General features: G+C 40.2%; 1 protein-coding gene across 2 annotated transcripts in view; it reads left to right on the forward strand.

Moving 5' to 3' along the window:
• The first annotated feature begins 18493 nt into the window (after positions 1–18493).
• GNL3L (G protein nucleolar 3 like) overlaps positions 18494–21429 on the forward strand; it is a 509739-nt gene continuing 506803 nt past the window's right edge. The window contains exon 1 of one of the 2 annotated variants that reach the window (XM_044080108.1): positions 18494–18543. In XM_044080108.1, the coding sequence (XP_043936043.1) occupies positions 18531–18543 (13 nt within the window). In that variant the 5' untranslated portion in view covers positions 18494–18530. Of the gene's footprint in view, positions 18544–21127; positions 21384–21429 lie in introns of those variants that run through there. The other variant, XM_044080107.1, reaches the window with a different exon arrangement.

The following is a 21429-nucleotide window of genomic DNA, read 5'->3' on the forward strand; positions in this document are numbered from 1 at the left end:
TATTCAACTGGACGTATAAGAGAATTTAAGTACATTTTATCTGCACTTTTTTTTAAAAAAATACAGTATTTAATTGATTTAAACTGTGTATGAAGGAGTGTTGAAGGAATTTTTAACAGAAGTTATTCTGCTCTTCAGTAACTTGAACTGAAGCTAGTGTTTGGCTGAATTTTGTTATTTGCTAGTAATTACAGGTGTGGGGGTAGCCACATTCTTTGATTTCCTGTCCTTGCATATTTAAACTGGTGCATGTGAAATAATTCCTGCTTTAAAACTTCAGCTTGGCCAGCTAACAACTTGGTTATATTCAACTGGACGTATAAGAGAATTTAAGTACATTTTATCTGCACTTTTTTTTAAAAAAATACAGTATTTAATTGATTTAAACTGTGTATGAAGGAGTGTTGAAGGAATTTTTAACAGAAGTTATTCTGCTCTTCAGTAACTTGAACTGAAGCTAGTGTTTGGCTGAATTTTGTTATTTGCTAGTAATTACAGGTGTGGGGTAGCCACATTCTTTGATTTCCTGTCCTTGCATATTTAAACTGGTGCATGTGAAATAATTCCTGCTTTAAAACTTCAGCTTGGCCAGCTAACAACTTGGTTATATTCAACTGGACGTATAAGAGAATTTAAGTACATTTTATCTGCACTTTTTTTTAAAAAAATACAGTATTTAATTGATTTAAACTGTGTATGAAGGAGTGTTGAAGGAATTTTTAACAGAAGTTATTCTGCTCTTCAGTAACTTGAACTGAAGCTAGTGTTTGGCTGAATTTTGTTATTTGCTAGTAATTACAGGTGTGGGGGTAGCCACATTCTTTGATTTCCTGTCCTTGCATATTTAAACTGGTGCATGTGAAATAATTCCTGCTTTAAAACTTCAGCTTGGCCAGCTAACAACTTGGTTATATTCAACTGGACGTATAAGAGAATTTAAGTACATTTTATCTGCACTTTTTTTTTTAAAATACAGTATTTAATTGATTTAAACTGTGTATGAAGGAGTGTTGAAGGAATTTTTAACAGAAGTTATTCTGCTCTTCAGTAACTTGAACTGAAGCTAGTGTTTGGCTGAATTTTGTTATTTGCTAGTAATTACAGGTGTGGGGTAGCCACATTCTTTGATTTCCTGTCCTTGCATATTTAAACTGGTGCATGTGAAATAATTCCTGCTTTAAAACTTCAGCTTGGCCAGCTAACAACTTGGTTATATTCAACTGGACGTATAAGAGAATTTAAGTACATTTTATCTGCACTTTTTTTTAAAAATACAGTATTTAATTGATTTAAACTGTGTATGAAGGAGTGTTGAAGGAATTTTTAACAGAAGTTATTCTGCTCTTCAGTAACTTGAACTGAAGCTAGTGTTTGGCTGAATTTTGTTATTTGCTAGTAATTACAGGTGTGGGGGTAGCCACATTCTTTGATTTCCTGTCCTTGCATATTTAAACTGGTGCATGTGAAATAATTCCTGCTTTAAAACTTCAGCTTGGCCAGCTAACAACTTGGTTATATTCAACTGGACGTATAAGAGAATTTAAGTACATTTTATCTGCACTTTTTTTTTTAAAAATACAGTATTTAATTGATTTAAACTGTGTATGAAGGAGTGTTGAAGGAATTTTAACAGAAGTTATTCTGCTCTTCAGTAACTTGAACTGAAGCTAGTGTTTGGCTGAATTTTGTTATTTGCTAGTAATTACAGGTGTGGGGGTAGCCACATTCTTTGATTTCCTGTCCTTGCATATTTAAACTGGTGCATGTGAAATAATTCCTGCTTTAAAACTTCAGCTTGGCCAGCTAACAACTTGGTTATATTCAACTGGACGTATAAGAGAATTTAAGTACATTTTATCTGCACTTTTTTTTTTAAAATACAGTATTTAATTGATTTAAACTGTGTATGAAGGAGTGTTGAAGGAATTTTTAACAGAAGTTATTCTGCTCTTCAGTAACTTGAACTGAAGCTAGTGTTTGGCTGAATTTTGTTATTTGCTAGTAATTACAGGTGTGGGGGTAGCCACATTCTTTGATTTCCTGTCCTTGCATATTTAAACTGGTGCATGTGAAATAATTCCTGCTTTAAAACTTCAGCTTGGCCAGCTAACAACTTGGTTATATTCAACTGGACGTATAAGAGAATTTAAGTACATTTTATCTGCACTTTTTTTTTAAAAATACAGTATTTAATTGATTTAAACTGTGTATGAAGGAGTGTTGAAGGAATTTTTAACAGAAGTTATTCTGCTCTTCAGTAACTTGAACTGAAGCTAGTGTTTGGCTGAATTTTGTTATTTGCTAGTAATTACAGGTGTGGGGTAGCCACATTCTTTGATTTCCTGTCCTTGCATATTTAAACTGGTGCATGTGAAATAATTCCTGCTTTAAAACTTCAGCTTGGCCAGCTAACAACTTGGTTATATTCAACTGGACGTATAAGAGAATTTAAGTACATTTTATCTGCACTTTTTTTTTAAAAATACAGTATTTAATTGATTTAAACTGTGTATGAAGGAGTGTTGAAGGAATTTTTAACAGAAGTTATTCTGCTCTTCAGTAACTTGAACTGAAGCTAGTGTTTGGCTGAATTTTGTTATTTGCTAGTAATTACAGGTGTGGGGTAGCCACATTCTTTGATTTCCTGTCCTTGCATATTTAAACTGGTGCATGTGAAATAATTCCTGCTTTAAAACTTCAGCTTGGCCAGCTAACAACTTGGTTATATTCAACTGGACGTATAAGAGAATTTAAGTACATTTTATCTGCACTTTTTTTAAAAATACAGTATTTAATTGATTTAAACTGTGTATGAAGGAGTGTTGAAGGAATTTTTAACAGAAGTTATTCTGCTCTTCAGTAACTTGAACTGAAGCTAGTGTTTGGCTGAATTTTGTTATTTGCTAGTAATTACAGGTGTGGGGGTAGCCACATTCTTTGATTTCCTGTCCTTGCATATTTAAACTGGTGCATGTGAAATAATTCCTGCTTTAAAACTTCAGCTTGGCCAGCTAACAACTTGGTTATATTCAACTGGACGTATAAGAGAATTTAAGTACATTTTATCTGCACTTTTTTTTTAAAAAATACAGTATTTAATTGATTTAAACTGTGTATGAAGGAGTGTTGAAGGAATTTTTAACAGAAGTTATTCTGCTCTTCAGTAACTTGAACTGAAGCTAGTGTTTGGCTGAATTTTGTTATTTGCTAGTAATTACAGGTGTGGGGTAGCCACATTCTTTGATTTCCTGTCCTTGCATATTTAAACTGGTGCATGTGAAATAATTCCTGCTTTAAAACTTCAGCTTGGCCAGCTAACAACTTGGTTATATTCAACTGGACGTATAAGAGAATTTAAGTACATTTTATCTGCACTTTTTTTTTAAAAATACAGTATTTAATTGATTTAAACTGTGTATGAAGGAGTGTTGAAGGAATTTTTAACAGAAGTTATTCTGCTCTTCAGTAACTTGAACTGAAGCTAGTGTTTGGCTGAATTTTGTTATTTGCTAGTAATTACAGGTGTGGGGGTAGCCACATTCTTTGATTTCCTGTCCTTGCATATTTAAACTGGTGCATGTGAAATAATTCCTGCTTTAAAACTTCAGCTTGGCCAGCTAACAACTTGGTTATATTCAACTGGACGTATAAGAGAATTTAAGTACATTTTATCTGCACTTTTTTTTAAAAATACAGTATTTAATTGATTTAAACTGTGTATGAAGGAGTGTTGAAGGAATTTTTAACAGAAGTTATTCTGCTCTTCAGTAACTTGAACTGAAGCTAGTGTTTGGCTGAATTTTGTTATTTGCTAGTAATTACAGGTGTGGGGGTAGCCACATTCTTTGATTTCCTGTCCTTGCATATTTAAACTGGTGCATGTGAAATAATTCCTGCTTTAAAACTTCAGCTTGGCCAGCTAACAACTTGGTTATATTCAACTGGACGTATAAGAGAATTTAAGTACATTTTATCTGCACTTTTTTTAAAAAAAATACAGTATTTAATTGATTTAAACTGTGTATGAAGGAGTGTTGAAGGAATTTTTAACAGAAGTTATTCTGCTCTTCAGTAACTTGAACTGAAGCTAGTGTTTGGCTGAATTTTGTTATTTGCTAGTAATTACAGGTGTGGGGGTAGCCACATTCTTTGATTTCCTGTCCTTGCATATTTAAACTGGTGCATGTGAAATAATTCCTGCTTTAAAACTTCAGCTTGGCCAGCTAACAACTTGGTTATATTCAACTGGACGTATAAGAGAATTTAAGTACATTTTATCTGCACTTTTTTTTTTAAATACAGTATTTAATTGATTTAAACTGTGTATGAAGGAGTGTTGAAGGAATTTTTAACAGAAGTTATTCTGCTCTTCAGTAACTTGAACTGAAGCTAGTGTTTGGCTGAATTTTGTTATTTGCTAGTAATTACAGGTGTGGGGGTAGCCACATTCTTTGATTTCCTGTCCTTGCATATTTAAACTGGTGCATGTGAAATAATTCCTGCTTTAAAACTTCAGCTTGGCCAGCTAACAACTTGGTTATATTCAACTGGACGTATAAGAGAATTTAAGTACATTTTATCTGCACTTTTTTTTAAAAAAATACAGTATTTAATTGATTTAAACTGTGTATGAAGGAGTGTTGAAGGAATTTTTAACAGAAGTTATTCTGCTCTTCAGTAACTTGAACTGAAGCTAGTGTTTGGCTGAATTTTGTTATTTGCTAGTAATTACAGGTGTGGGGTAGCCACATTCTTTGATTTCCTGTCCTTGCATATTTAAACTGGTGCATGTGAAATAATTCCTGCTTTAAAACTTCAGCTTGGCCAGCTAACAACTTGGTTATATTCAACTGGACGTATAAGAGAATTTAAGTACATTTTATCTGCACTTTTTTTTAAAAAAATACAGTATTTAATTGATTTAAACTGTGTATGAAGGAGTGTTGAAGGAATTTTTAACAGAAGTTATTCTGCTCTTCAGTAACTTGAACTGAAGCTAGTGTTTGGCTGAATTTTGTTATTTGCTAGTAATTACAGGTGTGGGGTAGCCACATTCTTTGATTTCCTGTCCTTGCATATTTAAACTGGTGCATGTGAAATAATTCCTGCTTTAAAACTTCAGCTTGGCCAGCTAACAACTTGGTTATATTCAACTGGACGTATAAGAGAATTTAAGTACATTTTATCTGCACTTTTTTTTTAAAAAATACAGTATTTAATTGATTTAAACTGTGTATGAAGGAGTGTTGAAGGAATTTTTAACAGAAGTTATTCTGCTCTTCAGTAACTTGAACTGAAGCTAGTGTTTGGCTGAATTTTGTTATTTGCTAGTAATTACAGGTGTGGGGTAGCCACATTCTTTGATTTCCTGTCCTTGCATATTTAAACTGGTGCATGTGAAATAATTCCTGCTTTAAAACTTCAGCTTGGCCAGCTAACAACTTGGTTATATTCAACTGGACGTATAAGAGAATTTAAGTACATTTTATCTGCACTTTTTTAAAAAATACAGTATTTAATTGATTTAAACTGTGTATGAAGGAGTGTTGAAGGAATTTTTAACAGAAGTTATTCTGCTCTTCAGTAACTTGAACTGAAGCTAGTGTTTGGCTGAATTTTGTTATTTGCTAGTAATTACAGGTGTGGGGGTAGCCACATTCTTTGATTTCCTGTCCTTGCATATTTAAACTGGTGCATGTGAAATAATTCCTGCTTTAAAACTTCAGCTTGGCCAGCTAACAACTTGGTTATATTCAACTGGACGTATAAGAGAATTTAAGTACATTTTATCTGCACTTTTTTTTAAAAATACAGTATTTAATTGATTTAAACTGTGTATGAAGGAGTGTTGAAGGAATTTTTAACAGAAGTTATTCTGCTCTTCAGTAACTTGAACTGAAGCTAGTGTTTGGCTGAATTTTGTTATTTGCTAGTAATTACAGGTGTGGGGGTAGCCACATTCTTTGATTTCCTGTCCTTGCATATTTAAACTGGTGCATGTGAAATAATTCCTGCTTTAAAACTTCAGCTTGGCCAGCTAACAACTTGGTTATATTCAACTGGACGTATAAGAGAATTTAAGTACATTTTATCTGCACTTTTTTTTTTTTAAAATACAGTATTTAATTGATTTAAACTGTGTATGAAGGAGTGTTGAAGGAATTTTTAACAGAAGTTATTCTGCTCTTAGAGGCATTGAAACTGCCCGCCCCTCAGCCTGCCTCTGGGCCCATCTCATTTGCTCACTCAACTGAGTGCAGTGAGATCATATTCTGATTTCAGGCACTCCTACTGTGTACAAAGAGAGCATCTGGGAAATAAAAAAAAAAAAAAATAATTAAGCTTATTTCCTGCCTTTCTTGTTAAGTGGTACAGACTATTTGTAGGCTTCTGAGCCCCCAAGCCCTTCTGTGTTTGAGGGTAGCCTTCTAGCTTGTTTTTTTTTTCTTATAACTAGCCAGTTTTCTAGTTTCAGCACTCGAATCTGTTTCTTTGATCTCAGCACTTGTTCAGAAAAAATTTCATCTGCTTTTACTGTACTTGTGTTTTTACCTACTTCTTTTTACTTTTGCATCATCTTAAAATACTCAATTGTATTTATTACTGCTTGGTGTAACTCATTCTAAGCCTTTTGGTTTAAACACTTGGGCTTCGGACCAGTTAGTTGTTTTGCACTGGGAGGGTTTGTGGTCTGCACTGTTGTGGCAGAACAGGTAGCTTACATCCTTCTAGGTTGAGAACTGCTGATTGAGGGCTCAGTGTCTGTTATTCTAAAAGTGTATTAATTCTGGTTTAAGCACTTGGGCTTTCAAGCCAGTTATTTTACATTAAGAGGGTTCGTGGTCTGCACTCTTGTGGGAGGAGAGGCTGGACTCTGCCCTTCTGAGCTGGGAATTTCTGGTTAAAGGCTTATAGTGCATGCATATCTGAACTGTCTCTTACTGAAGTTGGTGCGCCTTGTTTGCTGTGGCATAGACTGGATTCGGGCCTGCTGGATCTAGCTTTGTTTGTGTAACTTGAGCACTAATCCAGACATTCTCTAAAATATTCAATGGTATTTATTACTGCTTGGTTGTAACTTGATTAAAGTGTAGCTATCATTCAAGTCTTTTGGATTAAGCACTTGGGCTTCAGACCAGTTGTTTTACATTAGGAAGGTTTGTCGCAAGCACTGTGGTGGCAGGACAGGTAGCTTTCATCCTTCTAAGTTGGGAACTGCTGATTGAGAGCCCAGTGTCCAAGTGTATTAGTTCTGGTTTAGGCACTTGGGCTTCAGGCCAGTTATTTTACATTAAGAAGGTTCGTGGTCTGCACTCTTGTGGGAGAAGAGGCTGGACTCTGCCCTTCTGAGCTGGGAATTTCTGGTTAAAGGTTTATAGTGCCTGAATATTTGAACTGTATCGTACTGAAATTGGTTCACCTTGTTTGCTCTAGCATAGACTAGATCCAGGCCTGCTGAATCTAGCTTTGTTTATATGCTTGTTGTTTGTTTGCTTGTTATTTCCCTGGAAGCTAATTCCACCTAATACGCAACTTCTCAGCGCTTCTGTGGATCACTAGTGATATCTACATTGCTTACTGTACTTATTTCCTTGTTTCACTAAGAAAGTTACTGTTTGTCGTTTTTGCATTTAGTTACTTGTAACACATTGCACTCAAGTTACCTGGCACTTGCTCACTAAAGCAATTATATAAGTCAGCACTAAAATTAAAAGCACTACACCCTCACTCCCCACTGGCCCTTGTTTTCAATTAAGGATTTCCCAATATTATTCTAGCATGTCCAAAGGTCAGTTGTCAATCTCCTCTCCGGTCCAGCTGGTGAATCTGGGAATCTTGAGGCAATGTTATAACTGCCTCATGTACACAGACAACCCTCTCCTCCTCCCACATAACACAAATACTTGAGAGATGCAGCTATTTAGCCAAACTGGAGGCTGAGCTCTCTCAACTCAGGACTGACAAGACCAGACAGGAGGAGAAGGCAACTACACACACCACAAAACCAGCCTCACATAATGCTACCACTCCACTGAATCAAACACATAAACACACAAAGACATACTCGGAGGCTCTGAGTAAAATTTACCTAAACAGCAGAGGCCTCCAAAGCAGACACCCAAACAACTGCTACCTCAAGACACCCCACAAGCAATACATAAACCACAAAAGCAGTGTGCAAAGCAGTCACAGCCCTTAAGGCCAAATACAACACCAAACATACTTGTCATAGGTGACTCCATAGTCAGACACACTGACGTCCCACTCACCAGGCTGAACAAGGAGAGGGTCACAGTAAGCTGCCTATCGGGCGCTAGAATCCGCCACATAACACAAGCACTCGGGTCACTCCACGGCAAGTACAAATATGACACAGTCATTGTCCATGCTGGTGTGAACGACCTGAGACGTACCTCCCTGGACTACATGAAAAGAGACATAGAGGAGCTCTCTGATTATGTAGCCCAGGCAGGTATGACCCTAACCCTGAGCAGTATCCTTCCTTCACCAAGAATGATGCCACAATATAGAGACAAGATGATCACCTTTAGCAATTGGCTTAATGTCTGGTGTCATTCAAAGGGGATCCAGTGTCTGTCTGCCTGGGATGACATGCTTGACAAGCCACGCTGCTTCGCAAGGGACGGCTTGCACCTGTCACCCCTGGGATTCCAGATATTGGCTAAGGCTCTTGCCACCCCATAGTGCCTTTTTAGGCAAGGCTCAAATTCTAAACCTACCACCCTAGAAAACAAAAATGGGAAGAAACTGAGGGTAATGCTGCTCAATGCCAGAAGTCTAAATCTCAAAATGCACGCACTCGAGGCCCTTCTCAGTATGGAGAACATCGATGTCTGTGCTGTAACTGAAACCTGGTTCAAGGCTCCTGAGAGCACCCCAGCACTATTAGGTTTTACCTCATATCATGCGTTCCGCCCCAAAACCCGGACCACACCACAAAAGGAGGGGTGTATCCATTTTCATAAAGGATACCCACACCTCCAGGTTGGTGGCAACGCACAAAGCTTCGGAAACCATCCAGGTGCAACTAACCATAGGCAAAACTGCTCTACAAATTGTAGCATGCTACAGGCCACCCTCTCAAACTCAGGAACCCCACACAGCCTTCCTGAAGACACTGGAGGGTATAAATGTATCTCCAAACACCATCATATTGGGTGACTTCAACTACCCAAATATAGACTGGGAACATTACTCAAGCCCTAACTTTCTAGCCCAACGGTTCCTGGAGTTCATAAATTCAAATGCCATGGAACAGCTAGTCACTGTTCCCACGAGAGGAGAAAATATACTAGATCTCATTGTCACAAACATGGGGACAAAATGCTCCACACCGAAGTATATCCCTCATTGGTGAGATCTGATCATAAACTAATCTCACTGGAAATCCACATCCCGCCCCACCCCAAACAAAAAGACCATAGTGAAGAACTTCTAAAGCAAACTTCACACTACTCAAGACTGGTTTAGTATCCTTCAAGGCCCCTGAGCCAGAGGAAACCACAACCCAAGCTGCGGAAGCCCTTACAAATGCCTTCTATGAACACCTCCAGGACTGCATGGATCAGGCAATCCCAAATAAAACCAAGACTCTTTCCACAAAGGGCAAACGTCCAGTCTGGTGGACCCCAGCCATTAACAAACTTTACAATAAGAGGAGAAAGCTATTACATGATAGAACAAAATCCATAAAAGGGAAGTCACCCCTGATCATTATTAGTAAAAATACGAGCACTCATAAAATCAACTAAGGCCAATTTTGAGAGAAAAATTGCCATGGATTCAAAGGACAATCATAAGGCCTTTTTCAGCTATGTTAGGAACCTGGGTGGAAACTCCCAGATATGCTCAGAATTAGTCCAAAATGATACAAAAATCACTGAACCCACAGACATTGCCAACATACTGGCAGACAGGTTCAGTGCAAACTTCACCCCTCTCCCCTAAAGGAGAGATAACTATCCCAGCCGAGTGTAGCCTCCCGGACATCTCAAATGCGCAGGTGAAAGCTGCTCTCTAAAGCTAAAAACACAGCATCAATGGGACCGGATGGTGTCCCCGGCTGTGTGCTACACGAGCTAAATGAGGAATTAACCCAGCACATAAGGCAGCTGTTTAATCTCAGCCTTACCACAGGATACGTGCCCAAGGAGTGGCGACGGCAACTGTGGTCCCACTCCACAAAGGCGCCTCACGGACCCTGGTAATTACCGCCCCATAAGCTTAACAAGTCTAGTCTGCAAAGCTATGGAGAGGATCATAATGGAGCTCATAAACAAAGATATAGGGGACTTGCAGACATTGGACCCGACCCAGTTTGGCTTTGTCAAGGGAAGATCATGCCTTTTGAACTTGGTTGTCTTCTTCGAAACAGTCACCAAGGCCATTGATGAGGGAAAGGCAGTCCATACAGCCTACCTTGACCTTGCAAGAAGCTTCGACACAATACCCCACTCGGTATTGTAGAAAAACTTACCAGCTTAAATGTAAACCCATATGTCACAAGATGGGTTGCAAACTGGCTTAAGGACAGAACCCACAGGGTTAGAGTTGCTGGCGCTGTGTCAGACTGCAAGCCAGTTACAAGTGGTGTCCCACAGGGCTCGGTCCTTGGCCCCCTATTGTTTGGCATCTACTTCTCAGAAGTACAGGCCAGCATGGGAGGACTTTGGCTGACAAAGTTTGCAGACGACTGCAAACTGGGCGCCATAGTGGAAAGTGCATCGGACATGGATATCCTTCAGAAGGGACTCACGGAAACAGATAGCTGGTGCCAGAGCCATGGCCTGAAGTTAAACGCCAAAAAATGTATAGTCATACCCTTCGGGAAAAACAAGGTAACCCCAAGCTACCATATAGGTGGCAATCCACTAAGCACAGAAGAGGTTATCAGGGACCTGGGGACCCAGGTTGACAGTGGCCTTTCGTGTGACACTCACATTGCTGAAGTGGTTAGAAAGACCTTCTACATTGCCCACCTGATCATGAAGGGATTCACATCCAGATCTAGTGAGGTCATTGTTCTGCTGTACTCTTCACTTATCAGACCAATGATCGAGTACAATGCCCCATTCGGGATGTATCTCACCAGACATCTGCAGCAATTGGAGAGACCCCAAAAGTTCCTCACCAGAAGGATAAAGGACTCCAAAATCTGTCATATGCTGCCAGATTGAATAAACTCCAGCTCTATTCAGTCGCATACCGCCCGCTCAGAGGTGACATGTGGCTGACACACCAGGCCATGTCCAACCCGAATTAATGGACATGCTCCACCTCAAAAAATCCAAATCCACAAAAACCACTAGAGCAAGCGACTTAAACCTTAGCACGGATATAAATAGGACGTGCTGGAGGGATAGATTTATCACTCAGAGACTCCCTATGCTGTGGAATAAAATCCCGGTCCATGTGAGGCAGAGCACCTCGCTGACTCTGTTCAAGAGAAATCTAGACCTGTGGATGGGAGATCGAGGTTTACCCTGAATCATCTCTGTGTCACTGCTGGACAGAGGCACAACAAACTAATGGGCACAGTATTTTTTCATATAAGGGGTGGCGTAAGCCACAAAAATTTGGGCTAGGCTTATAAATGCCTTAGGGCAGATAGCCTAGTATAAACCTATGAACCTATGAACCTATGACTGACTGGAATTGTAATTTGCATGTGAATTAATGCATGTATTCTTGTCAACTATTGAATGTTCATGCACAATATCAACTTCAACCCTGTAAAGCAGCCTTTATTAAACAAGCCAGTGCCATCCTACTAAGGATATCAAATGCAAACTTCGCCACAAAATAATTATTACTTTTTCTCTTTGCTTTTGCAGGGGGAACAAGCCCCGCTGCGCACCTCCCCCTGGCTACTTCAATATACCAACTCTGAGATCCCAGTACATTGAGGAAGAGGGTACGCAAAGACTTACCTGCTCTTGTCTTTCTGCGGTGTTTAAGGTGCTTACTGTATACATTTCCTCACTTTAATTCATGATTTGCTTCTCCTACTTGATTCCTCATTTCCCTATCCTGCTAGTATCAGTTGCTAATTCATACCTCACAGCTGTACAGAGTTTCACAGAATGTCCAGATTTTTGGATCATATTTTTGGTCTGTTCCTCATAAAATCTGTATTTTTCTGACAAATTACTGGGATGATCTGATGACTGAACTCATTAAATAATGACATACATTTGAGTTTCAGACTTCAAATCCTTCAAAAAATGTATGCTAAAACAAATCCTGTCATTCAAGCAACTTTCGAAGCTTATAAGAGCAATATTTAAAATACGTCCCTATTTTGGGGCATTTGTTCCCCCATTTTGTCAGTCTTTGTCCAGATTTCTTGCACTGAGAGGTTGAGAAGTATGGTTTCTAATTTTCAAATAGAACCCAACTCCTGTGCTGCCTACTTGCCATGCCTGGCGGTTCACCACAGGAATGAATATTCATACAAATTCAACAGCCCACCAGGAATTGTCAGCCTGGAGGCGTGGTTAGGGCGGGATTTGCGACTGCGCATTCTGCGAGGTACTGTTCTGATATATGTTTCAAAAGTAATACAAAATCTATGGTTTAAATAATTAAAACTGACAGTGGTTAAAAATACGGTTTTGTATTACAACATTACCCCACCAGATGCGCAGTAGCAAGAACTGCCCAAAGCCTGCCCACTACTCAGTGTTTCCCTGTAATTGCTAGTCTTAAGAGTGGTACAGGATATGTACGAGGATAGTGTGACAGAGGTGAGGTCCGCAGTGGAAGTGACGGATGTGTTTAAGGTGGAGGTGGGATTACATCAAGGATCAGCTATGACCCCTTTCTTATTTGCAATGGTGATGGACAGGTTGACAGACGAGATCAGACAGGAGTCCCCGTGGACTATGATGTTTGCAGATGACATTGTGATCTGTAGTGGGAGTAGGGAACAGGTGGAGGAGACCCTGGAGAGGTAGAGATATGCTCTAGAGAGAAGAGGAATGGAGGCTGGCAGGACTTAAGACAGAATATATGTGTGTGAATGACAGGGAGGATAGAGGAATGGTGAGGATGCAGGAAGAAGAGGTGGCGAAGGTGGATGAGATTAAATACTTGGGATCAACAGTTCAGAGTAATGGTGAGTGTGGAAGAGAAGTGAAGAAGAGAGTACAGGCAGGATGGAGTGGGTGGAGAAGAGTGTCAGGAGTGATTTGTGACAGACGAGTACCAGTAAGAGTGAAAGGGAAGGTCTACAAGAGGGTAGTGAGACAAGCTATCTTATATGGGTTGGAGACAGTGGCATTGACAAAAAGGCAGGAGTCAGAGCTTGACGTGGCAGAGTTAAAGATGTTAAGATTGGTACTGGGTGTGACGAGGGTGGACAAGCACTAGGAATAAGTATATTAGAGGGTCAGCCCAGGTTGGAAGGTTTGGAGACAAAGCCAGATAGGCAAGATTATGTTGGTTTGGACATGTGCTGAAGAGGGATGCAGAATATATTGGGAAAAGATGCTAAGGATGAAGCTGCCAGGTATCAGGAAAAGAGGAAGGCCTAAGATAAGGTTTATGGATGTGGTGAGAGAGGACATGCAGGTGGTTGGTGTGATAGAGCAAGATGCAGAGGACAGGAAGAAATGGAAACAGATGATCTGCTGTGGCGACCCCTAACGGGAGCAGCCGAAAGAAGAAGAAGCTAGTCTTACTAAGAATAAACATGACATACTAAACGTCACCAAATACAATATGGAAAACAGTGTAGCTGAATCTGCGCGTTATGTATTCTATACAGCAGCATACACCTAAAGTATTTGTAGTCCTCTGCAGGAACGCACAAGGCAGATCTCTTTACTTGCATTTGTTTTTAATTACTGTTGTTTCACATCCAGTATTTATTTGTAGTGCCACTCCCTATATGCCAAAGAATTTTACATGTCATTCTGTTTCTAAATGAGTCCTTACTGTTGAACAGTGTTCGTAAGGTAAGGGGTTTGGTGTGAGCATCTGTAGTTATGCCTTATTTCAGTTAAGGTCATGCTTTTGCATGGTCTGCAGGTATGTATTTTTCAAAATGTGATTTTTTTTTTATTTGTAATGTCTGCTTTTCGGGAGACACTGGATTGCGGTAACTAAGCTAAGACAGGTACAAACCTAGAACCGTAATGTTTAACGTACAGTTGCAGTTAACAGTGACACATACCTCTCAATGTGTTAACGCACAAAATCTGAACAAAGCCTAATATAATGGGGGCAAACTCCCAAATATAGGGAGGGAGAGAATTTAAGTACTGCCTTTATAAACTTAGACACTTGCCAGCATGACTGGTTTTATGTTAGCGTGCATTTCAGAAGAATGTAAAGTCTGATCCTGCCCTCACCAAGAATGACACCTCAGTATAAAGAAAAAAATGATCAATTTCAACAATTGGCTAAGCTTCTGGTGTCATTCAAAGGGGATACAGTGTCTGTCAGCCTGGGACGACATGCTCGAGAAGCCATGTTGCTTCACAAGAGACAGCTTGCACCTGTCACCCCTAGGCTTTCCAATACTGGCCAAGGCGCTTGCTGCCCCCATAGTGCCTTTTTTAAACAAGGCTCAAAAGTCGAACCCACCTCCGTAAAGAGCACAATTAACAAAAAAAATGAGGGTTATGCTACTCAACTCCAGGAGTTTAAATCTCAAAATGCACATGCTCAAAGCACTACTCAGTATGGAGAACGTTGACATCTGTGCAGTAACTGAAACCTGGTTCAAGGCTCCAGAGAGCATCCCAGCACTACCAGGCTACAACTCATACCACATGTTTCATCCACAGAACACGGACCAAAACACAAAAGGAGGGGTTGTATCCATATTCATCAAGGATACCTACACCTCCAGGTTAGTGGCGCAGCATGATACCTCTGAGATCATCTATGTGCAACTAACATTGGGCAAATCTGCAATGCAAATTGTGGCCTGCCACAGATCACCCTCCATGACCCAGGACCACCACTCCACCTTTCTGGAGACACTGGAAAACATGAAGGTCCTACCGAACACCCTGATATTGGGCGATTTAAATTACCCTACCATTCACTGGGAAAACTACTCAAGTACAAATTCCCAGGCCCAGCGCTTCCTGGAATTCATCAACTCAAATGCCCTGGATCAGCTGGTAAACTCCCCTACCAGAGGTGAAAACATATTGGACCTCGTCATCACCAACATGGGCGACAGGTGTTCCACACCAGAGGTCAACCCGTCACTGGTTAGATCAGATCATAAACTAATCACTCTGGATGTCCACACCCCACCACCACCCCCAACTAAGGAAACCACAGTAAAATACTTTTCTAAAGCAAACTTCACCTTACGTAAGACCGCCCCACGCTAAAGGATAATGCTGCCCAAGATGCAGAAACCTTTACAAATGCACTCTATGAGCAGCTACAAGGATGCATGGATCATGTCATCCCTAGCAAAACCAAGACTCACTCTTCTAACAGAAGGAAACCAGTTTGGTGGACCCCTGCAATAAACAGGCTATACAATAGAAGGAGGAAACTAGTTCAGAAGAAAATCAAATCCTAAGAAGGAAAGACATCCCTGATCAGTATCAGTAAGAAACTAAGGTCTATCATGAAATCATCCAAGGCTAACTTCAAAAGAAAAATAGCCAAGGATTCAAAAGATAACCACAAAGCCTTCATTAGCTATGTTAAGAATCTAAGTGGCAACTTGCAGATATGCACTGAACTAGTGCAAAATAGCACAAAATATACTGAACCTACTGATATTGCCAACATCCTGGCAGACAGATTCAGTGCAAACTTCACCCTTCTCTCACCTCCAAAAGGGCCCACAAAAACACCGGAAAAGTGTAGTGTCCCAAAAATCACAGACACACAGGTGAAAACAGCCCTTTCAAAAGCCAAAACCTCAGCACCAATGGGACCAGATGGTGTTCCCGGCTGTGTCTTGCATTAACTACAGAACGAACTAACCCCCCACCTAAACACGCTATTCAACCTCAGCCTCTCCACAGGCTACGTGCCCATAGAATGGCACACAGCAACGGTTATTCCTCTCCACAAAGGAGGGGACACAACTGACCCTGGTAACTATCGCCCCATAAGCCCGACTAGTCTGGTCTGCAAGGCTATGGAGTACATCATCATGGAACTCATTAACAAAGACATTGGGAACCTCCAAACACTTGACCCGACCCAGTTTGGTTTTGTTAAGGGAAGATCATGCCTACTAAACCTGGTTGACTTCATAGAGACAGTCACCACGGCCATAGACGAGGGAAAGGTGGTTCACACAGCCTACCTTGACCTCGCCAAGGCTTTCGACACCATTCCCCACTCGGGTATTACAGAAAAAGTCACCAGCCTGAATATAAACCCCTACGTCATGAGATGGGTTGCCAACTGGCTTACAGACATAATTTACATGGTAAGAATAGCGGGCTCCAGGTCCGACTCTAAACCAGTCACAAGTGGTGTCCCGCAAGGCTCGGTCCTGGGAACCCAACTGTTCAGCATATACTTCTCAGAAGTACAGGCAAACACAGGAGGACTATGGCTAACTAAGTTCGCCGATGACTGCAAACTGTGAGCCATAACTGACTCTCCGGCTGACACGGACATCCTCCAAAAGGGCCTTACAGAGATGGACACCTGGTGTCAAAGTCATGGCCTCAAGCTAAATGCCAATAAATGCATAGTCATCCCATTTGGGAAAAACAAAACACCCATGAATTACCAGCCCCCTTAATACAGAAGAGGTAATAAGAGATCTGGGGACCCAGGTAGATAGTAATCTCTCCTTTGACAATCATATTGCCAAAGTAGTTAGGAAATCCTTCTATGTGGCCCATCTAATTACTAAAGGGTTTGCATCTAGAAATAAAGAGGTTACAGTGCCCCTCTGCTCATCACTCATTAGACCCATCATAGAGTACAATGCCCCATTTGGGATGTACCTCACAAGGCACTTCCAACAGCTGGAAAGACCACAAAAATACCTCACCAAGAGGATTACTGGCCACAAACACATGTGCTATGCAGCCCAACTGAAAAAACTCCGGCTGTACTCAGTGGCATATCGCTTACTCAGAGGTGATCTCTGCCTGACTTACAAAGTCATGTCCAACTCAGAATTGATGGACATGTTCCACCTAAAGAAATCTAAGTCACTGCAAGCTACGCGCTCTAGTGAGCTAAACCTCGCCACAACAATAAATAGAACATGCTGGAGGGATAGATTCCTGTCACAGAGACTCCCCATGCTTTGGAACAAAATTCCAAATTACATCAGGTAGAGCCCCTCACTAACACTCTTCAAGAGAAACCTTGACGAGTGGATGAGTAACAGAAAATACACCCCTGGGATCACTTCATTGGCTCTGCTTGACAGAGGATCAGTTAATTAATCAATGGGGGGGCGAAAGCTGACACACTCTGGCTAGGCTTATGCCCTCGGGCAGACAGCCTAGTACCTACCTATGAGCCTATTATTTAGTGACTTCCATGTTCTACAATTTACCAGAAAACCACACCTTTTGTGTTCTTTTCATAAACACAATAGTATAGTTAAGAAAGGTGGGGGGTGCAGGGGGCTTGCCCCCCTGCAAAAGCAATTTAAAGCGCAAAATTAGGTGGGGGTGTAAAGTACTGCCCTTCTGACCTGCTAATAGTTGAACCTGTCCTTATGTCTCTTAATTAAAGGACACATAATGCACAAAATAACTATCATGGAATGACCATATTTCAAGAACGGCAACAAACTGTTACAGATGGAATTTTATAAATGAATATTCAACAAGTGGCTGGATAATCTGCATGGCTTGTCACTCAGCCGTATTTGGCATGCAACCTCTCACGGGTTGCCCTGTCAATCATGTATGCCATGCACATTACTACACGAAAATCGCGGTGAGGTAATGTTCTAATACAAAGCCAAAAATAGATACACTGTGTAGAACGATTTAGTTACTAGAGAACTTTTGCCAGTTTTCTAAAGTTAAAGATAAGTTAGTATAATACATGCAGGAATCGTAATATGAGGTGAGAGGGAAAAATAAGGTAATAGCATATATATATAGAGAGTTGGGGAGAGAAATTGATTGGAGGTATAAGGTAGCTATCACATGCAGACATAAGTCCTGCAACATAATAATAATCCCATTACGCGACTTCAGGATGTTAAAAGGATTAGCAAAAAAAAGTGCATACCTGTTTGTTTACTCTCCCTCTCTACACACACAAACATACATACATACCTGGCTAGATCATTATGCAAAGCACTACTTCCTTAGTACACTGTTTCACTGTAATGTGCATATTTTACTAGCATGAACTTATACCATAAACTACGCATTTACAGCGATTGCATGTAAACTTTGGCAGTACAGTCTGTCATATGACATTTTAGTCCAGTCATTAATGACTTGAGTCACGTGTATTCCTCATCACGCCTATCCAGAATTTCGAATCTGCTTATTTTTCCACTAAGCCCCACCTGCTGAGTTTACCTGGAACCGATCATGACTAAATCGCGTGAGTATTGATAGTTGGTATTTGTTTCTTGCTTGCTTTAAACTATTTTTGTCTGTAAGTAGGTTACGAATCTTAAGCTCTTTCCGTTAACAGTGTAGTACCTCGCGGGCGGTACTGCGCAGGTTAGGGCGTGTCTACATAGATTGGCAGGTCATCGTACATCTGAGTGACAGATGTTAGAAAAACACCTGAATAACCACTAATTTTACAGTCTGGTAACGTTTTTTATTTACGTTATTTAAGTTTAATTTTAACAACCATTTAATTCACAACTACCTGCCACAAAAAAACTTGTAAGTACTGCTTTAACACATTGTTGCCAACTATTGCAATCATGAAATCATTGAAATCAAAATAGTAACAACCATTTAATGCACAGCTACCGGCCACAAATGAAGTTTTAACTACTGTATTAACACATTGTTGCCACCTATTCAACCAGCCATGGTAATAATTGCACCTTTGTTGCCACCTATTCAACCAGCCATGGCAATAATTGCCCCTTTTGTGCTCCACTACCTATATAATCTATGACTGCTAGTCGCTACCCTTTACCTTATGGTTCATTCTTGCCTCACCTATTTGAACTTCTTGTCATTGGAGAAAATGAACAGGATGGACGACACATACCTGTGCTGCATTATCTCGTCGACTGACATCGGTGATTACATTTCTTCAGTCCGTAGGAATTGTGCCAGACGCTAACATCTGTGTGGATCTTAATCATCTCTGGTTCGGCATCGTGCTTCGTTCTCCTGGAGATGCACAGCAAGAAAATGTAGAAGCAAGAAAGGAATGCTCTGTGGGACATTTTTCCATAAGAGCAGGCTGCCTCTGGATACCCTGACCAAAATCATGGACTGGTGGTCAAGGAAGCTACCAATCTGCAGGCTTGCTCAGCACTTGGAAGTATCTATGACCACGCTGGTAGACTGGCATCAATTTCTCCGATATGTCTGCTGAGCACTTCTGCAGGACCCCATGCTGCTTGGTGGGCCAGGTCTCGAAGTTCATATAGATGAATGCCTTCTTGTCAAATCTAAGTACAATCGCGGTCGAGTCTTAGCCAAAATGGACCATTGGGTATTTGGCATCTACGAATGCAATCAGAAATGTGGGTACCTGACATTCGTTGACAGAAGGGATGCAGCGACCTTACTGCCAATTATTAAAAAGCATGTCTTACCAGGCTCAATGATTGTATCAGATGAATGGGCTGCATACAGGGGCATATCGGAACTGTCTGCTATGAACTACACACACCTTACTGTAAACCACAGTAAGAATTTTGCAGACCCTACAACTGGTGGACATACTAACACTGTTGAGGGTATATGGTCACATTGTAAAAAACAATTTAAGCAGATGAACGGGACACTGAGGCATATGGTGGACAGCCACCTAGATGAGTTTGTCTGGCGGGAGAAATATGGCAGACATAGTGAAGACTTGTTCATGTGCCTTCTTGGACATATTAGACAGTACCAGGATGTGCACCAGGAAGAACTGAGTGTCTGTAATCATGCCAATTAACAGTTTTAGACTTGTCTGATGCACACTTGCAGTAACTGCATTTGATTGGGTTTTTTACCATTCCAATAAACTTGGTTCTGTTATTGAATGTCATTCTGGTGTTTGTTTTTGCATTTTTTTACCATTCTCTTGCCTTTTTAAATGCATGTCACGCTTTTGTAGGTATATTTCATTAAATAAACTTGGTTGTGGCATTTAAAATCATTCTGGTGTTTACATTTCATTTTTCTGCTTTATTGTACGATCGGAAACTAGACTTGTCTGATGTACATTTGCAGTTACTGCATTTGATTTGCGTTTTTTACCATTCCAATAAACTTGGTAATATTATTGAATGTCATTCTGTTTGTTTTGCGTTTTTTTACCATTCTCTGGCCTGTTTAAGTGTATGTCACGCTTTTGTAGGTATACTTCATTAAATAAACTTGGTAGTGGCATTTAAAATCATTCCGGTGTTTGTATTTCATTTTTCTGTTTTTTATTGCTTTACTGGACGATCGGAAACTTGGCTATGTGAAACTGACAGATACACTCCGATTCCAGATACAGAACTTGCATTATATGACAATAAAATGCTTTTTATTGCATTATTTTATTATTAAACTTGGACATGTGAAACTGACAGATACATTCCGGTGACAGCTAATTACTATTAATATAGCTTGGAAAGTTGTAGGCGTTTAGGGGCGGGGTTTGCTACTGTGCATCCTGCGAGGTACTACACTATTAGATAACCCTTTTGCCAGTATTCTAAAGTTAAAGATAAGTTAGTATAACACATGCATGAATTGTAACATAAGGTGAGAGGGAAAATAAGGTAATAGCATATACAGAGAGAGTCAGGGGAAAGAAATTGATTGGACGTGTAAGATGGTACCATATGCAGACATAAGTCCTGCAACATAATAATAATCCCATTACGCGACTTCAGGATGCTAAAAAGATTAGCAAAAAAAAAAAAAAAAAAAAAAAAAAGCGCATACCCGTTTGTTGACACTCCCTCTCTACACACACATACATACATACACACCTGGCTAGATCATTATGCAAAGCACTACCTCTTTAGTACACTGTTTCACTATAATGTGCATATTTTACTAGCACGAACTTAAACCGTAAACTACGCATTTACGGCGATTGCATGTAAACTTTGGCAGTATAGTTTGTCATACGACACTTTAGTCCAGTCATTATTGACTTGAGTCGCGTATTTTCCTCATCACGCCTGTCCAGAATTTCGAATCTGCTTGTTTTTCCATTAAGCCCCGCCTGCTGAGTTTACCCGGAACCGATCATGACTAAATCGCGTGAGTATTGATAGTTGGCGCTTGTTTCTTTGCTTGCTTTAAACTA

This window comes from Protopterus annectens, chromosome 8.part0, assembly GCF_019279795.1.
Source record: "Protopterus annectens isolate FY-2018-M chromosome 8.part0, PAN1.0, whole genome shotgun sequence".
Lineage (NCBI taxonomy): Eukaryota > Metazoa > Chordata > Ceratodontiformes > Protopteridae > Protopterus > Protopterus annectens.